Source organism: Haemorhous mexicanus, chromosome Z (genome assembly GCF_027477595.1).
Source record: "Haemorhous mexicanus isolate bHaeMex1 chromosome Z, bHaeMex1.pri, whole genome shotgun sequence".
Lineage (NCBI taxonomy): Eukaryota > Metazoa > Chordata > Aves > Passeriformes > Fringillidae > Haemorhous > Haemorhous mexicanus.
In genome coordinates, this window is record NC_082381.1 from 57,680,160 (window position 1) to 57,697,827 (window position 17,668).

General features: G+C 39.6%; 1 protein-coding gene across 9 annotated transcripts in view; it reads left to right on the forward strand.

The window, feature by feature from the left end:
* Window positions 1-1,598: 1,598 nt before the first annotated feature.
* NFIB (nuclear factor I B) overlaps window positions 1,599-17,668 on the forward strand; it is a 170,113-nt gene continuing 154,043 nt past the window's right edge. For 2 of the 9 annotated variants that reach the window (XM_059873339.1, XM_059873340.1), the window contains exons 1-2: window positions 1,604-1,935; window positions 7,968-8,499. In XM_059873339.1, coding sequence (XP_059729322.1) covers window positions 1,906-1,935; window positions 7,968-8,499 — 562 coding nt within the window. In that variant the 5' untranslated portion in view covers window positions 1,604-1,905. Of the gene's footprint in view, window positions 1,936-7,525; window positions 7,649-7,967; window positions 8,500-17,668 lie in introns of those variants that run through there. The other 7 variants (XM_059873342.1, XM_059873345.1, XM_059873343.1 and 4 more) reach the window with 5 other exon arrangements.

A 17,668-nucleotide genomic window follows, 5' to 3' on the forward strand; every position in this document is an offset into this window, starting at 1 on the left:
CCCTTCTGCATCTTTTGGTTTCTAAATTTATGGGAATTGCAGCTGGTAGCCTTGGCAAGCTCCCCTCATTAAGAGCCCTCTTTGAAAATGGGCTGTGTCTGAGCATTTCCTTAATGAGGACAGGACGGGGTTAAAAAGTGACCATTTCATGGTTGACTTGAACCTGCTTACTTTCCTTGATGTGTCGTTGTGAAATGCCTGACGTGAATAAACTCTCACTTTGGGCAAAGAGGAAGTCAGCGGTCCCTCCGGCACGCCGCCGGGGGCTGCGCAAGGGCAGCGGGAGGGAGCGCCGGTGGCGCTCGGCCGCCCCTGCCCGCAGCGGCGTGCTGGGGCTGGGGGCCGCACACACCGGGCGCCCCTTGAGCTGGGCACAGCACCGCAGCCCGCCTCACAGGAGCAGAAATAATTTTCGCTCACTGTATTTCCCCCTTTCCCGGCTCTCCTGGTTAAAGCTGCCCCCGGAGAATGAAACCAGACCCTAGCACCCTGTTGCCGCCCGGGAGCCGGGTCCCCCTCTCAGCCCCCGACCGCAGCCTGCGGGGGCGGGGACATCAGTCTCCGGCGGTGCGGGACAGGCTCGCCCCGTGCGGGAGGGGGGCGGCGAAGGGGGCTGCCCCCCCGTGTCCCCAGCCGAGAGTGGGGGGGAAGCGGGGGCCCCTGAGCCCAGCCGCAGCTGGCAAAGTCGTACCCCGAAAGAAGAAAAAGAAGCCTCTTGCAGATGGCAGCCCCCCCCACCCCCCTCCCCTTCGCCCCCTCAACTTTCTCCCACCAGAAGAGCGGGAAAATGAGGGAGGGATGTTTGCGAAACGTGCGCGTTCCTTCTGCAGCGTTCGGTGGTAATGAATGCAGAGGGAGGGCAGAGGAAGGGGATCTGGTGGAGAAGGAATGTGTTTGCAGGAGGAGGAGTGTAAACGGTGATTGTGTAATTAAATAATTAAACAAAAATACTTAAGTCTCATTTGGGGAGAGAGCTGGAATAGGGTCCACAGGGTGTAACTGGTGAATTTTTCAACTTCCAAGTTTTGCAGAGTCAGGGGCGGGGTGGGAGGGGGGGACGGGGACACTCACGGACACGTTGAGAGCAAATCGGGTGGGAGCGCCGGGGAGAGATTTATCGTTTGAATTTTCAGGAGATAATTTTTATTACGGTGGCCGTTTGGAAGGCAGTCTCTCACCATTGCCCGCAGACAGAGGACGGGCGGGCGAGCAGAGGCTGCCGGAGGAGCCCGCAGGCCGCACCGCCCGCTCTGCCCGCCCGAGCGCGCCCCCGCCTCGGCGCGCCCCCGCGGCACGGTCCCGACCGCCCGGAGAAGTTTCGCTTGCCATCGCTGTTCGCGAGCCTCTTGCTCCGCTCCGGGCTGTAACCTTGAACTTTCGAAAGCGTGGTGACAGCGTCGTGTTATTACGGCAGCACCACTAACTTCTGAAGAAAGAAAAAACACCGCACCCCCCACCCCCCCTCCCCAAGAAAAAAAAAAAAAAGAAAAAAAAGAAAAAAGGATTAAAAAAAAAAGCCAAACAACAAAAAAAAAAAAAAAATCCTCCCGCCCACCCTCCCACCCCCCCCTCCGAGTCCTTCCCCCCCTCATCTGCAAAACAACCAGCAGCAGCAGCAGCAGCAGCAGCAAAAGCAAGACTCCTGCGCCGCCGACTACAAGAGGGTTAAAAGTGTAGATTGGATTTCACCCCGGGAAATCTAGCACACGGAGTGAACTTGAATCTTTGGCTATTTAAGGAGGACTGGGGTTTGTTGTGAAGTTGTAGTGATCCAGAGCAGAGCCCCGTCCTGATTGATTTCATCTTCCTTGAGTCTCAGATGACTGTAAAATGAATAGATGAAATTATTCCTTTTTGAGGCTTTTCTTAGGGGCTCTCCGGGCAGCGTGTTCTCAAAGCGAAGTCATGATGTATTCTCCAATCTGTCTCACTCAGGTATAGACGCTTTTATTTAATTTATTTGCTAATTTATTTATTTTCACGTGTTTGTTGGGATTTTTAAAAAAAAAAATTATATGTATGTGGGTTGTTAATGAGTCATTGCTAGTAGTTGTAACGGGTTAAAGCACAGTCGTAACTGCTTGTCAGATCCAAACTCCTCTCTCAGGAGGGAATATTAAAGAATAAACTGTACCACGCCATTGTTTTGGGGAGATCCATTCAAAGTGTCACCCGTAGACAAATACTGTTAATTGTTGGTGCATAAGAAGTCAAAGGTTAACAAACTGGAAATGAGCATAATTATGCTAAAAAACCGTGTTTGAGAAGTATTGATTTGATTGGAATCAAACGATTTGCACTCTTTTCAGCTCGCCTGTTTACACACAGCCTAATGAAAGGGTTTGAAAGGAAAAGTGCTTTTTTTGACAAAACACGACCACTGGCCGCTTCGAAGTAATCCTGTCTTATGCTTAATTAATAATATGCAGGCTGCCAACAATGAGGGAGATGTGAGCGGGGATGACCAAGCTGTGCAGTGTTTTCTCGTTCGGTTATACAAGAGCACGTCGTTTTCCCCCTCCCCGCTAAAGTGTGGTGCTGGCGGAGGAGTGTGCCCTCTCCCCAGCACGGGGAAAGACCGATCCTTTTTTTACAGTAGCGCTTGCGGCCGCTTTTCGATCCCGAGCGGCGACCGTCACCGGGACGGCGGGAGGGGAGCGGCGGTCGGCGCGGTGCGGAGCGGGGCGGCGGTGCGAGGCGCGGAGGGCGGGGGGCAGTCCGAGCGGGGGTCCGCGCCGCGGCAAAGCGCAGATTTTGAAACCTGAGGGGTTTCGGAAGCATGTTTGGGAAGTTTCCCGGGTGCCCCTGGAGCGTCCTCGGCCGGCGTACGGTATCGGCCAGCGAGCGCCGGGGCACCGGAGCCTTTTTCGGACGGTAAACCCTGTCTGCAAAGCCCGGGGATAGTTTTCAGCTTTCGTGAAAGTCTGTCTTAGGAGGATGTGATGTAAACTGATTAAGCGATAACTGCTTGCTTCTACATTGGTGCAACAAATAGCTAAAGAAGCAGAAAATGTGCGAAAGTAATGTCTGCTGCAAGGCTGCTACAGAGAGGCCAACGATGCACTTACAGTTGCGCCGTGAATAAATAAGTATGATTTAAGTTATTCCGCAGTTACAAACCATTGTAATTCGAAAGGTCTAAGGTATTCATAAATTGTGATTGAAGATGGAAACAATGATAAGACTTATTCAGTGATTGGACACAGTCCTGCAGTTTTTTGGCTGACACATTTTTTATTGTTTATATTTTGTTTGGCATCTAAGTGTGATTGACTTAGATATGGATATTTTCAGTAAGTGAATGTGAGCTGCAGTGGAGGAAAGCTGGAAAAAAGTGTTATTGAGATATTTCTTCTTCAAAAGAGAAACATAGGAAGCATTTTGTGTAACAGAAACGCGCATGCTTGCAGGTAGACACATAGAAATAACTACTTAGCGTGCAATCTGTGGTTAGCAAAATTAATTCTGTGTAGGCTGTCCACCGTGTGAAATTATTGATTGGCAATAAGACCTCTGCATCAGAATATAAACCTGACAGTACAACTTAAGAAAGCAGTTTTTGCATTTGAGATACAGGTTTTCACAACCACCTCTTTTACAGTGGTAATTAATGATCTTGCTTTCTTCTCTAATGACTTTTTTTATTATATTTTCTTTTTGGACTCTTTGATGTAATAGATTTCCTCATTCTTTACAAATTTGTGTTAAAATACTGCACTCAAGTGTATTAAAAAATGCTGCATTGTACTTCTACTGCCATTAATCCAAGAAAGCAGTTCCTGGCTTTTGTGCCTTGATACTTTCTCCATAATATTTTACAGTCATGCTCTACTATGTGCCATGCAGGAACAGTTCCCATTTGGTGATACATACATGGAACACAGTTGCAGCAAATTGATTTTAGTTTGGAATTTTTTCTACCTTTTTCTCTATATAAATTAAAAATTTAAAGTACACCGGTAATGAGAACTTAAACCTTGTATTATTTATTTGTTTAAGGCAAAAGATTGATTAATCTCACTTTGAGTAGCAACTGCATTAAAGCATTACTGGCACAATTGTTTTCTCTATTGTATTCTCTGTACCTAGCACTCTTGCAATGCGCATCGACTGTGGTAGTATAGTTCAGAAGAAAATATTTTGGTAAAAGTAAACACAGAACACCTGTTTGGATGGAACTACTTATGAAAGGGGTAGTTCAGTTTGTGCCGAGACAGCGCTGAAGCACGTTTTAATAACAAGTCTAAAATCCAAAGTACAGCTTTAAGACAAACCTTGTCGATTTGAGTGTTACCCATCACACTTACAATAAAAGTTTGGTGGGTGAAAATAACTCAGAGGTAGAAGAAAACTTACCAAATGCAATTTAATTTTGTGGGCTCACTTCCTCTCTTTCCCATATACCTCTTACTCTATGTTTTGGAATGACTGGAAACTGCATTTATCTGCCTTGCTGAGACATGAATAGGATGCAGTTACTGCATGCCTTTTAGTTCTTGCTCTCTTGTGATATTTTTTGCCGTGGTTTATTCTGTTACAGTCATCCAAAATCTCAGAATATGTAGTATTTTCTTTTGTGCCTATATGTTATTTCACTAGGCATGAGAAAATCCATACAAGTTGAGTTGGTGAAGTTTTCTGATAAAATTACCATACTTCTGCCTGGTGTATTTATTGTAGAGTCCTCAGTTTGAGCTTTCATGGGCTGATACAAAGTTTAAAAGTGAAAGATAGGAGAGGAGCACTGCATATCCTCTTTATCTTTTCAATAAAGAAAACTTGGCCTACCTATTGTCATTAGATGACTGCTATTTTTCCTTTCTTTACAAGCAGCATAAATGTTGTACAGTAACTTCCATTTTAATATAAATTGCCAGTGCACAATGGTTCACCTTAGCTATTTGATATGACTTTTGAAAATCTTACCTTTATAAATCACTTCATTGCAAGAGCAGCTGGGGCACATGAGCAAGTGACACATAAAACCAAAAAATAATTCACTATTGCCTATATGAATATTAAGGAGGAAAAATAAAATCCTGTTGATATCTTTTTAGGAAATTTGGTGGAGAATGTGTGTGATTAATTGCAAATGTCCTTTTAGGATAATTTTTATAGGTGCTTCCCCATGTCAACTATTTTCATTTGTAAATACTCCAGATGCACAATAAATAGCTGAAAAAATCTGAAAAAATTTCTTGCAAACAGGATGTTCTTTGCTGTGTTTCTTCTCGACACTTTTCACCTGTATGTATCTCTTTAGGACTTAACAGTACTGTGAAAGAAAAACCCGAATACAGTTTTTAAAAGGTTGGAGTTTCTGGTGTGTATGTTTTTGTGGTTTTTTTCTCCCTATTTTTGAAAAGGAAACATTGAACTGCTACAGAGTGGAATTTAATCAGTGAAATTCTCTATAAAATTTTCATAGGTATAAAGTGCTATAGGTTATTATCGTTAATACTATGTGCATTACCTCAAGGCATAGTCAATCTGAAATAATTTAATAATTTATTATGCTCTTCTTCAAAATTAAAACTAGATGTGCAATATTCTACTAGTGTAGAATATGTCCATGTTTATTTTATTGCCATTTTAAGTTATAAATGCCAAAGTCTGTTTAGATGTAGGAGAAATCATTGTATTGAGGCAAAAATTAATTTCTCCCAAAGCTGTTCAGCTACCTGCCTTCACCCCACCTTTAGCCCTAGCTGTTAGAATTTTCAAAATCTGTAGTAAATCTGTTTTATTCAGCCTAAAATGAATTGTGAGGATTTAACACAGTACGACTTTAAGTTTTTATGCTTCCACTAATTTAAAAAAAAATAAAAATCAATACTTCAATTAAGATGACTTCTGTAGGAGAAAAAATAAACTTTCCTTAGTAGTTACAATTGAAAGGGAAAAAAGCATGGCATCAGAAAGCATATGAAGATAGGGAAGTCTTATCATGGGCTGTGGTTGCTCAGAGCAGAACTGCCTTCCCACACAAAGAACAGATTGTGGTTTAACTCTTTCCACGGCCTAGTTTTATGTGCCAGTATAGTAACAGAATTGTTCAAGTCTCCGCTGGAAACTACTAATCAGTTTAATTGTTGCCTTTGTAGGTCTTTTTCAAGCATCATACTGTAATGAAATTGTTTATGTCCTGAAGTATCTTCCTATATTGCCTCTCTGTTCTTTTTTTCCTTCCCCCCCCCCACCTTTGCTTAATTTTTTTTCCTATGAAGACAACATGATCATAGGTAAACTGCTTGTAACTTTTCTGATGTTTTCTGTTTGATTTGGGGATGGTTAGGGAAGAGAGGTAACTAGATCTAGTGGGTTTTGCAACATTCAGGAAATTTTGAAGTTTGTTTGAAATTCAAAGATTTAAATATGGAATTCTTTGCCTGAAGCTTCTGCAATGGCAGTCTGCACTCTATAATTGAGACCATTAGTTATACTTTCATCATTTTTACCTAATGGAGTTAATCAGCCTATTGATTAAACATAATTCATTCCTTGTCTAGCAGCGTAACTAAAATAGTAGTTTGTTAATTGTATTCTTGAATATAATTGCATAAAAAAGGTTCAGTTTTAGTTTGATTGCACTGTGCCACTAAGTATGATGAGCAATCTGCATGGTATTTAAAACTAAATATCCCTACACACGGGAAGAAAGATACCTCCCCTAAGGTCTCCCTTTCAACCCAAAATATAGTAACGTTTGATAAGCAGATTGCAGTGTTTTAAACAGCAGACTTCTTAATGGAAAATAAGTTTTTTGGGGAAAGTCTATTTAGATATTAACATGGATGTGTAGGATGGTACTTTAAGCAGACAAATGAAATTAATTTAATTGCTATAGGATGTGCCTGTAGACAACAACTAAGCATTACCTCCTTAATGCAATCCATATTGCTGCTAGGCAGAAGATAAGAACTTGCAGGTGAAGCCAGACAACAGAAAGGGATATTTTGAAACTGTAAATAAATGGAATGGATTTCACAAAAGCAGCATTGGACCAGCGGTGGACTTATAATGTCTTTTTGCCACAGCATGTAGATACACAAAGAATGCAAAGTTTGTGCCAAGTTGCCATTTTTCATTGTACACCTCAGATTGATTTTTAAGGGGTTTAGAATAATTGCCACACTCATGTGATCAGTTAGCAAATTAACTGACTCTGTGGGGCTTCAAAATTCACAGTGGAACTGCTGGAAGGACATAAATGTAATTTTTGTTCTCACCTTCATAAAGTCTTAACTTTACAGAGCTTGGGGGTGGTGGGAGGGAAGAGAGAAGAGCTGAAAGTACAGAAGCTTCTGTTCAGGATTTGTATATGACATGTGTCTTTTGCCTGCTTTTCCTTACTGTATACTGGTTTCTCTAGTTACCACAACTGGAATGGTGCTGTTTCAGTGCTGGAATGTTGGACGTTTGATAAGAAAATGGATCAAGTTTAATGGCGCATGCTCTTTGTGCCACCAGCAGTCTCTTGCTGGGAGCATGCTCCAAAAGCGGGAACTGTGTGGCATTACACTGAGCATGTATATGCTTTGTGTTTCTGTGCCACAGAGAAGAGAAATGAACTGTGGCATTTGTCTCAGCCTTCTGAACATTTCTGCTCAGATTTTTTAAAACCGTGCAGTGTCCTCTTTGTGCAATGGTACTTTTCTTGATGTTAGCTGTTCACTCATTATTTAAATGCTAGGAATAAAACATCTTGGTAGCATCTCTTAAATTGTGCTGTCTCTGCAATGTTGTGGGTTGAAGTGAGGGGAGGAGTACAAAATAAAATTTTCACATGCTTCTTTCAAAGAATGGAATATGAAATTTGTGTAAATTTTAAGTGTTTATTCTCTTCATCTAGTATTTCACGTAAAGATTTTCAGAAACGTTTCTTGATGCTGCTTTGGTATGAGAACTTGCTGACTTTGAGTTTTCTTGTTCTCTTCTTCTTTCTTTTCCTTCACTTCTTTCCACAGGATGAATTTCACCCGTTCATTGAGGCACTTCTTCCACATGTCCGTGCAATTGCCTATACTTGGTTCAATCTTCAGGCTCGAAAACGCAAGTACTTTAAAAAACATGAGAAACGAATGTCAAAGGATGAGGAAAGAGCAGTCAAGGATGAGCTACTTAGTGAAAAGCCTGAAATTAAACAGAAGTGGGCATCCAGGCTTCTGGCCAAGCTGCGCAAAGATATTCGCCAAGAGTTCCGGGAGGATTTTGTGCTCACAGTTACTGGGAAGAAGCACCCATGCTGTGTATTGTCCAATCCTGACCAGAAGGGCAAGATTAGGAGAATCGATTGCCTGCGACAGGCTGACAAAGTCTGGCGTCTGGATCTAGTCATGGTGATCCTGTTCAAAGGCATCCCCTTGGAAAGTACGGATGGAGAGCGTCTCATGAAATCCCCACATTGCACAAATCCAGCACTTTGCGTCCAGCCACATCACATAACAGTATCAGTCAAGGAGCTTGATTTGTTTTTGGCATACTACGTGCAGGAGCAAGGTAGGAAGCAGACTGTTATGTTTCTATGTTAGTATGTCAGACTCTGACTCCAAGTAGCTCTGTTTCCCCTGTGGGCTGGCTTCCAGTGAAACATTGTTCTGTGGTCCATAGGTGTAGTGTGGCTACATATCCATTTGTAAATCAGCATATATACATACATTCTTAAAGACACACATTTTCCTGCAGACCTGTGTGACATTCATATTTGACATGCGTGCCTCTTTGAAGAGTGAGAGAGACACATACCAAGGCAGTACTTGCATTCCACTGAAGTTGCCTTTTATTTTTTGTGAAAAAGTGGCAATACATAGTTGTGACTTCAGAAAACGTTCTTGTTTTCAAGTTGAATTTTTAAAAAAAACCAGAAGCCCCCACCTCAGTACTATTAAGAACAGATGCAGGCATATGCAATTGCACAGTCACAATAAATACTACAAATATTTATTATTGTCTTGGTTGTTATAGTTAATCAAGAAGTAATCCTTAAACCGATCATGTTGAAGAGCAATTGTAGAGTTTTTCATACCTATAAAACAAAGCTTGACAATACTTTATCATGGCTGTATTTCATGTAAATGCCAAATAGAATCAGAATTGCAGCATACAATATGTAACATTTTACTCATATTTTACATCAGTAGCTCATCTTATCTATTTGAGCTTTAAAACAAAGATCCAGGTTGTAATATTTTGAGAAATGTTTATGAAGAGTATATTTTCATAATCACACTCATATATTCTCATTTGGCAGGTAATTGAAATGTGGAAAATTGCAGGAGCTCTATGGAAAAGCTTCTTAAACTTAGTATTACAGAATGAAAATAAAAATAGGGCTTCTGATAATCATGTGTCAGGCGAAAAACATACTAGCCATATTTCATATATTGGATATAACAATACCCGTTGGCAGGTTCCCTAAAATTGTAAATGGCTGTAAGTAGATAAAGGTGTCTGGTTTTTTCTTTCTTTTTTTTTTTCTTTTCTCTGATAATAAGTCTTCTGAAATACTTTTTCTCTGTTAGGGTCATTTTGCTTCTTTCTGATAATGATACTGTCTCCAAGTGTCTTTGTAATGCTGGCTGCCAGCAGATCAGCAGCAATCATGCATTTCTTTTTTAGCCACAGATCTCAAGTAGGGAAAGTTCGACCATCTGCAGATGGTGGGCCATTTCACAACTTGGCCTGGTAGTAGGTAGAAATGGCCTGCAGAAGGGCAGATGGCAGGCTGTTATCTGATGCTTGGTAAATAACTATGGGATTTAACTGGAAAACAAATTGAATTGATTTTGTTAGTAACAAAAAAGTAAAATTGCGTGGCTTCATTTGGTGCGTACTCATTTTTTAAGAGGAGAACTACGTTTTTGTTTTAAGTAATTCTCTTTTTAGCATTTACTCATGCAAGCGAAGAACTGTTTATATGAATGCATTTATTATTTTTTATGAAAAAAATATTGGATTCCCCCCCCACCCCGCACACCCTTACCCCTGCACCCCCCCTAGTATTTTTTTTTGGGTTTTTGTCTCTCCACAGCAGCAGACACATTTAGATATTTTACAGTGACTTTAAGTATCTGTGGAGTCTGGTAAATTTGATCTCATATAATATAGGAAGAAAGATTTCTGTGACAACATTAAACAAAATAGCTTAATTACAAGTAATTTTTGCCTTTAAACTCCTTTTGTAGAAAAAAAATCAAATTATATTATGAATGCATATAGCGTAAGTCATAATTTACTGATTAATTCTATGGATTTACCTGTCTCTAAAAGTCAAAACTACAAAGGGAGACAAAACAGTTTAAGTACCTCTTGAGCCAAAGAAACTGGGGTCAGAGTACTCTTAACACACTGTTGACTTATAAGTTGTTGAAAGGCAGTAACTCGAAGTGGGAGAAGGAATTGCAGGGCATAGCTGATTTTGTTGATTTAAATGTATTGAGTATTTAAGTTTATTTAAAACACTTTTGTCTAATTGGAAATGAGGAAGTTGAGTATGCTGTAATATTATAACTTTCAAAGTTACACAATGCTACTTTGAGAATATACTGAAAATGAAGCTGGCTAATTTCTATTTCCAAGTCACTCTTAGAAGACCCTTTTGTTTATAGCTAACTGCATGTCTTTTGTATTTTGCTGCTTTACTGTAAGTCTTCTATTAACATCTGTTGGCTTTCTTCTTGAAGAAGTCATATTAAGTTGTCTATGTAATTTTTTTTCCATTTTATCAAACTTTGATTCTCTATATTCGTTGAAAGCAGGTTCATTGTGGCACTTTTTAGTGTACTTGATTAAGAATGCCAGTCTCTGAAAGATATGCATGAAGGCAACCAAAAATGTTGCATTATACATATGGCGTTTTGCTTTTTATTTATCTTTCAGAACATATAAATGCCTAATAGCACCATGTAAAAACTAAATGGAAACATATAAAAAATTAAATCACTGAACAAAATATGGAGAAGGAATTAGCACACAAAATGAAAAAAGCGGCCAAGTAGGTTGCTTTTTTTGTTGCTTTAAAATAGAAGATTAGGGAAAAAAAGAGGAGGAAGGATAGTTTGAGTGCCAGTGATGGTTGCCAGTGGCACCAGGATTGGCATCAGACCTTCTTTGTTTAGCCTAGGATGTCTGTGATTTGTTGGTTGGCATCCGCATTGCAGTGCAGAGTAATGTTACAATATATTGACAATTTCCAGATCTAGAAGTGTCAATAATGTTTTCAGTTCTTAACAAAAAGAGCTCCTACTTCCATGTCTGCCTTGAAAGAAGAAATAAGGACTGATCTGTGAAGTTCTGTCATTGATGAACTTCATCAGATGCTACTTTTTGCTCATCTCAGAATTCAGCATCTTTTCCCCCCTCTATTCACTTTCTGCTATCCTCTTAAATAAAAGAAAAATGAGAAAAAAAAGAGGATTGACGTAGGTTGCAATGCTGCTCCTTTGACTGAAAAGGAGGAAGAGAATGGGAAGTATACACTGTGATCAATGTTTAACGTTAAAATAATTATTAATCACAACATGCTTCTATGGGGCTCTGCTTGTTGTGTGTATCAGGGGCACGCGTGTGTCCCACACAGATCGTTTATAAAACCCAAACTTGAAAATGGTGTGAACATTGTTTCTATTGACAATATTGCCCTTTTTTTTTCCTTTCTGTCAGCATCAGAGAGTGTCTATCACTTAGTATGAAATGCATTTCAGTCCATAAAATCATTTGATGGTATTTAATTCAGCGCAGCGCTTATGCTGTGTTCCCGTTGCTACAAGAACCGCCATTTTGTTTGTCGAGTGCCAGGAGAGGGGAAAAAAAGGCAGACAATGTGCTTGATGCCAATAATGGTTGCCAGTGGCACCGAGGTTGGCATCAGACCCTCTTTGTCTAGTTGCTGAATGCCTTTGATTCGTTGGTTGGCATCCGCATTGCAGTGGGCACATTGGAAAGTTTTTGACAATCAGTGAATGAAGGCTGCAGTACTTGTTTGCTGCAACAGAACCAAGATAATATAAATCTCTCCCTCAGATGGATGTTTTACTTACTCTTACAGTGACTAATTAAAAAAAAAAAAAAAGCTAGAAATTCCCTTATTTTTTTTGTAAAGCATAAAATATCTATAGCAATGTGCCTTGTCTGCAGAATTCTGAATTCCCTCATCATTTCCACTACTTTTTTTTTTCAGGATGAATAAAATGCAAACTTGATGTTAGGTAATTCAGCATATACTGAATGAAGGATAGTACACCTTAGGAGTTTGAGAGTATAAAGAACTGAAGCAGTGCTACATGTAAATGTTAAGATTTTTAAGTGTTTTTAGTGCATGTCTCTCTCAGAGTACATTTCTCTGATCAGTCATGTTACTGTTTACACTCTCCTTTGTCCTTATGTAAGGGTGATATAATTGGGGGAGCTCACGTTCCCAGCTGTTAATAAACTCTGGAGTCAAAGGAGGAGAGGCTCTTTTAAACTATCTAGGGAGAGGGGAAGAAAATAGATGCAGATGTTCTTAGTCCCATAGTGTTCAGGCACTCTTAGTTTTTTAACTTCTTACACCGTCAAGATGCTACCACAGCTCCAGCTGTGCAACTTTGTTAGCAGGAAATTGGCAAAAAGAATAAATCATTTCTGTTGGAAGTTTCCTAGATAGTTAACATTAATATTGCTTTCCGGTTAACTGCTATTATCTCGTTAATTAATAAGAAGGATTAGCAGCTCTACCCAAAGGGCTGCGCAGAAGGAAGCCTGGCCTGTGTGGGTCCCTGAGTGGCTAGACTGTGTCCTGTCTCTTGAGGTTTGGAGGGGGTACTGGGCCAGGGAAAAAAAGGAAAAAAGCAAGAGAAAGATGAGAGAAGTGTGAGGGCAGTGGCCGGCCAAGGAGAGAATTTTGTGTGCAGGGCTCTCATGCTGAGCTGGCCCAGTGCTGGGGAGGCTGGCAGTGCCCTGCTGTGCCGCAGGTGCCATGCCCCGCTGGGGGAACGTGGGAGGGGGCAAGGGCACACCCCGGAGTGGTGCCCACTCTCCTGAAGAGCACGCTTGCAGATAACCTCAGCTGGGTGCAGGGTGCTGCCGCTGCACCGAGCCGAAACACTTCTGCCCTTAGCTGAATGCCAGCAAACTGGCAATCCCCAGCCAAGTGGGGATATCGCTTTCCCAGTTCAGACAGTCCTGGCAACATGTGTGTCTTGTCTTACTTGGAAAACCTGCCCTCTTCCAGAAGGAATTGTAATTCTTTTTTTAATGAGATATGTCTGAATTGCAGGAGTGGGTGGGTTTATCAATGGCTTAATCTTTTTTAAAGCTTTTTGAACTTTGTGAATTTATGTCTATAGGGAGCTCAGATTTTGAAAGAGGTTTGCATAGTAGTTTCACGTTACATTTGAGTTTTTATTCTGAAAGTAGAGAACATTTATTGTGTAGTCATTCTGTTAATATTTTTAAATGATAATAAAATTGTTTTGGTTAGTTTGCTGTGACTACATGAATTTTCCACTTAAAATCACACTCAAAATACTGTTTTAAGCAGTTCCTGGTTAAGTCATATTATGGTCATATGCTGAAATACCACGCCACCCAGACAGATTTTGGATGAAGGTTCGCATTTTTTGTGTGCACTGATATTCCCTCATAGAATTAATAAAAAAGCAATGGGCTTAGATGAATCAAACATTTGCTGATTGTTTCTACTTTGTTTAACCTTAGTGATTTGCCTCCTTCTGGATACTTTACCTGGGAACACACAGTAGAATATTTTACCTGTTTTGTAGAAGGATATATCAAAGTGCAAGGTGATTTGCTGGGAGTTTACACAGCAAATGATGAGTTCCAGCAGGAACAGCAGGAAATAGAGCTTATTACTGTCTGTACCTGCAGGCTTCTATATGCTCCAGGACCTTGTTTCTTGCACAGTGAAATGGCATGCCATCCCTTGCTCTAAATCTCAGTTTTGAATCAGAAAGCCAGTACAGAACCCAAAGTATGAATTTATATTTTGTTTGCTCTGGCATGAGAGGAACTTTCAGTAGTTTAAAAATCTCATAGGGAATAATCAACCTTTTTAAAACTGAATTGCTCTGGACAATTCCAGTCTGTTGAGGCGTGAAGAGAACACAATTTAAAGAAAACTTTTTTGTGTCAACTGAAAAAGACACAGTATTATTTTCTAGTTTTCTAATGTAAAATTTTGGATAACTATTTTGTTGTTGATTGTCTCTATTGTACTGAAAATTATAGGCAAGAAAGACATTTGCCATTAGGAAATGGAGGTTAATTCAGTCTATATATGGATGAAATAATATTTTTCAATTGATTATTATAGTTACTTTGTTTATGAACATGTAGGATACTGAAACATTTTGAAAGGCCACTTAGCAATTTTCATTTTTTCAAAACATTGATGTGTGAACTAGCATTTAGATAGTAGGTCTGCAGAATTCAAAATGTTTCATTTTTTCCTTTTAACTTAAAAAAGCTTTCTTTAGAGCAGGAATGCGGGTCATATGACAGGTTCATGAAAAAGACAAGGGAATTTTCCACTATTCAGCACTATTTAGTATTACTGTTAACAGAAATTAAATTTATGTGCATTTCAGGAAAGAACATTTATCTCATTCTGATTTTTCTTACCTGATGCATTGAGTAATTTTCACAGGGTTAATAACATCAATTGTATTTAAGTTAAAAGAAACTTATGTTTAAATAAATTCTGTTCTTGAAAACGTAGAGGTCAGTGTTAATTTATGAATGACATTTAGTTCAAAACAAGAAATGGTAATGTAAAGAATGGAAAATGAATCAGAAAATTCTTGCAATTGTGGTAGTTTCAGACAGAATACTGTGAACAAAAAGGATTGTTCTAAACTATATATAAGACCACTCATTAATAAGGGAAATACCTCAATTTAAAACAGGATTTAATGTTTTAAATTTCTTAAATTTTCATGCATATTTGAATTCACTGTAACTGTGAAAAAAATCATTAAAATAATTAAATGCTAAATGCCACTACAGGTTGGATTTTAAAGTTAATTGCATGAGGTTGCTGTCAAGTCCACTTCTTTATCTAGCTTTCTTTTTTTCCCTGTGTTTCCTCCTTCTCCTCTTTCCTGCTGCTAGTGTAGTAGCATAGTCACGTCCAGGACAGGTGTCCCTCTGAAATGGTGGTCCACAATGCCAAACACTGTAACTCAAGAGGTTTCCTGAAGTGTTGCTTTCCAGTCTCAGCAGCAAGGTGAAATGTTTCTTTGATGGAGTTGCTGGGATAGTCTTAAGATCAAGATAAATGGCTATCTTAACTGAATAGGGCTGCTCCTTCCATTGTGGGGTGAAGAAGAAGGCTCCTTATGAGGAGCTGCTTTACAGATACTAAGTGAATGTGAAAAGGGAAGAAAGTCTCTGATACTATTCAGTTCGTTTGACAGATGTCAACCAAGATTTCATTCACTAAAGGGAGGTTTCATGATTTTATTCTGTATCTCTTTTTATGTTTTGTAATTTTAAACACTGGTGGAATTTTTAGAAGTTTTTGCTAAAATTGGCTCAGGGCATTGAAACCTGGATTAGAAGAGGTTTGAAAGTCTCAGAAGCTAGTAAAAGGGAAGTAAATTTCAGATTATTAGCTTTGTGTTAGAGAAAGCAGAGTTCATTTTGGTGTGTCTGTTGTACTCTCTTGTAGCATTGAGCTGTGTGTGAACCTGGAAGCATTCTTCTAGCATAGTTGTTTATATTTCTCCCCCACCAACTTTTTATTGACAAAAAAGATTACTTGTGCTCTCCCCACCAGTTCTTCTCTGAGGGGGATCCCTTCTTTTTCTTTAGTATATTGTGCTTTTTAAATATTAAATAAATATATTTCCTTAGCTGTTTCTTGGGGACATAAACATTGGAATGTGACTTTTATTCTAGTCTTCCTGCCCCCACCCTACATCCCATCCCATCCCATCCCAGCCCAGCCCCCAAAAAGAGTGGTGGGAGATGAGCACTTCAGACTTGGAGCTGGGGGGCATTTACAGAAAGGCTGATAGTCTAAAGTTTGTTCATCAATCACAGTGTTTCGAATGTTTTTAGATTGCCTGAGGACCAGAGCTTTTGCCTCCATGCCCCATGACTCTTGTGTGTTACTTTACACTTTATACGAGACCCCTCTTCAAGTCAGAAAGGTGACTTAAAATTATGGGGACCTTGAAGTAATTTTAACCTTAATTTGCTCCTAACTGCCTGTGGTGTTTGGAATTTTTAAACAACATGTGTATTTGTTTGTTTTTACTCCAATAAATAGTGAAATAAGGAGAAGTTAGTGTGATGTGGAATGGTGTTAGAGCTTAGCTGAATCCCCTTCAATCATTGTGTTTTCTCTCAGTGAAACCTTGCACTTTTTTACTTAAGTAACTGCTCATCTCCAGAGTAGAAGGGACATGTCAAGTTTTCCAGTGTCCTTCCATAAAGGCACCTTCACTAAAGACATCTCAGTGGCTTTAAGTGGGCCTTTTATTATTTCCCCTCTGAATAAAATACATAAGAAATTGATCAAAACAGTTCCCATTTTCTTCCTTAGAAAGTGAACAGGAAAGCTAAATGCAAAAATGAACAGGTAGTGAACTCTGAGAAACTTGGTGTGGTTATTGAGAAATTAGGGAAAAAATTCTGTGATTGTTCATTGGAGGCAAATGGTGTGCACAGGTAAGTATATTCTATATTGTCTGGAATTATTTAACAATTGATAATTTTAAGTATCTATGTTTTGAACATATTGTTTACATATTTGACTTCCTGATCTCCAAGCAATATTAACCTGAGTTACTACACATCATTTCATAAAGAATCAATTTAAACAAATGAAAGATGGTCATCTATTTATCCTAAATCTAGCATTGTATTTTAATTTCCAGTCAATTTCCTTGTCATATCCCTCATAAGCTGCCTTCTGAGGTGTCATAAGATTTGCGTGTTTTTCTTTAAAATAGAAACAAAATAATGTGCATGCTTTAGAATTCAGTAATTACCAACTCTATGCCTTTAGAAATTGAATGATATTAAAATAGCATATATTTTTTGCTTGTGAATTGCATTGGGCTAAAATGCCAAACCATTTTCAACCTTCTTTATGAAGCAGCTAACAGGAAAATGTTTAGAAGATTATTATGGATGTGTATTGTGTCTGAGAGATAGCAAATATGCTTACTGCAGCATCAGCTTTCCATTGCCTGAGTAATGCCATTGAAAATGATGACAGACTTTTTGAAGGGATAACTCCACTCCAGTGTCCCTGATTTAAAAATTTCTCCTGATCAAGACAGACTTACTCTGACATCTGCAGTTTCTAGATGGATTACCTTAAATTTGTTATGCCATGTTAAAAGATGTGTTTTACGAGGCTGGCCCCAGCTCCTGGCCTTAGTGTCAAGAACCCGGCTATGTGATGCAACACATCTTGTTAGGCTTAATTGACCAAAGCTGATTTGTTAAAACAATTCATTTGTGCTGTAACTCATGCCCACGCCAAGTTGCTACCTGAATCTCTTGACCTTGGTTTGTCTGGGTCATGAAATGGCTGTGAACTGCTTGACCTCTCCATTGTTCAGTGGCCATGCCACTTCCTCCACTTCTTTGTGGTGCTTGCTGACAAGAAGACCTCGGCCCCAAATTTACATGCCAGTGGGTTTTCAGTGTCCCTCCA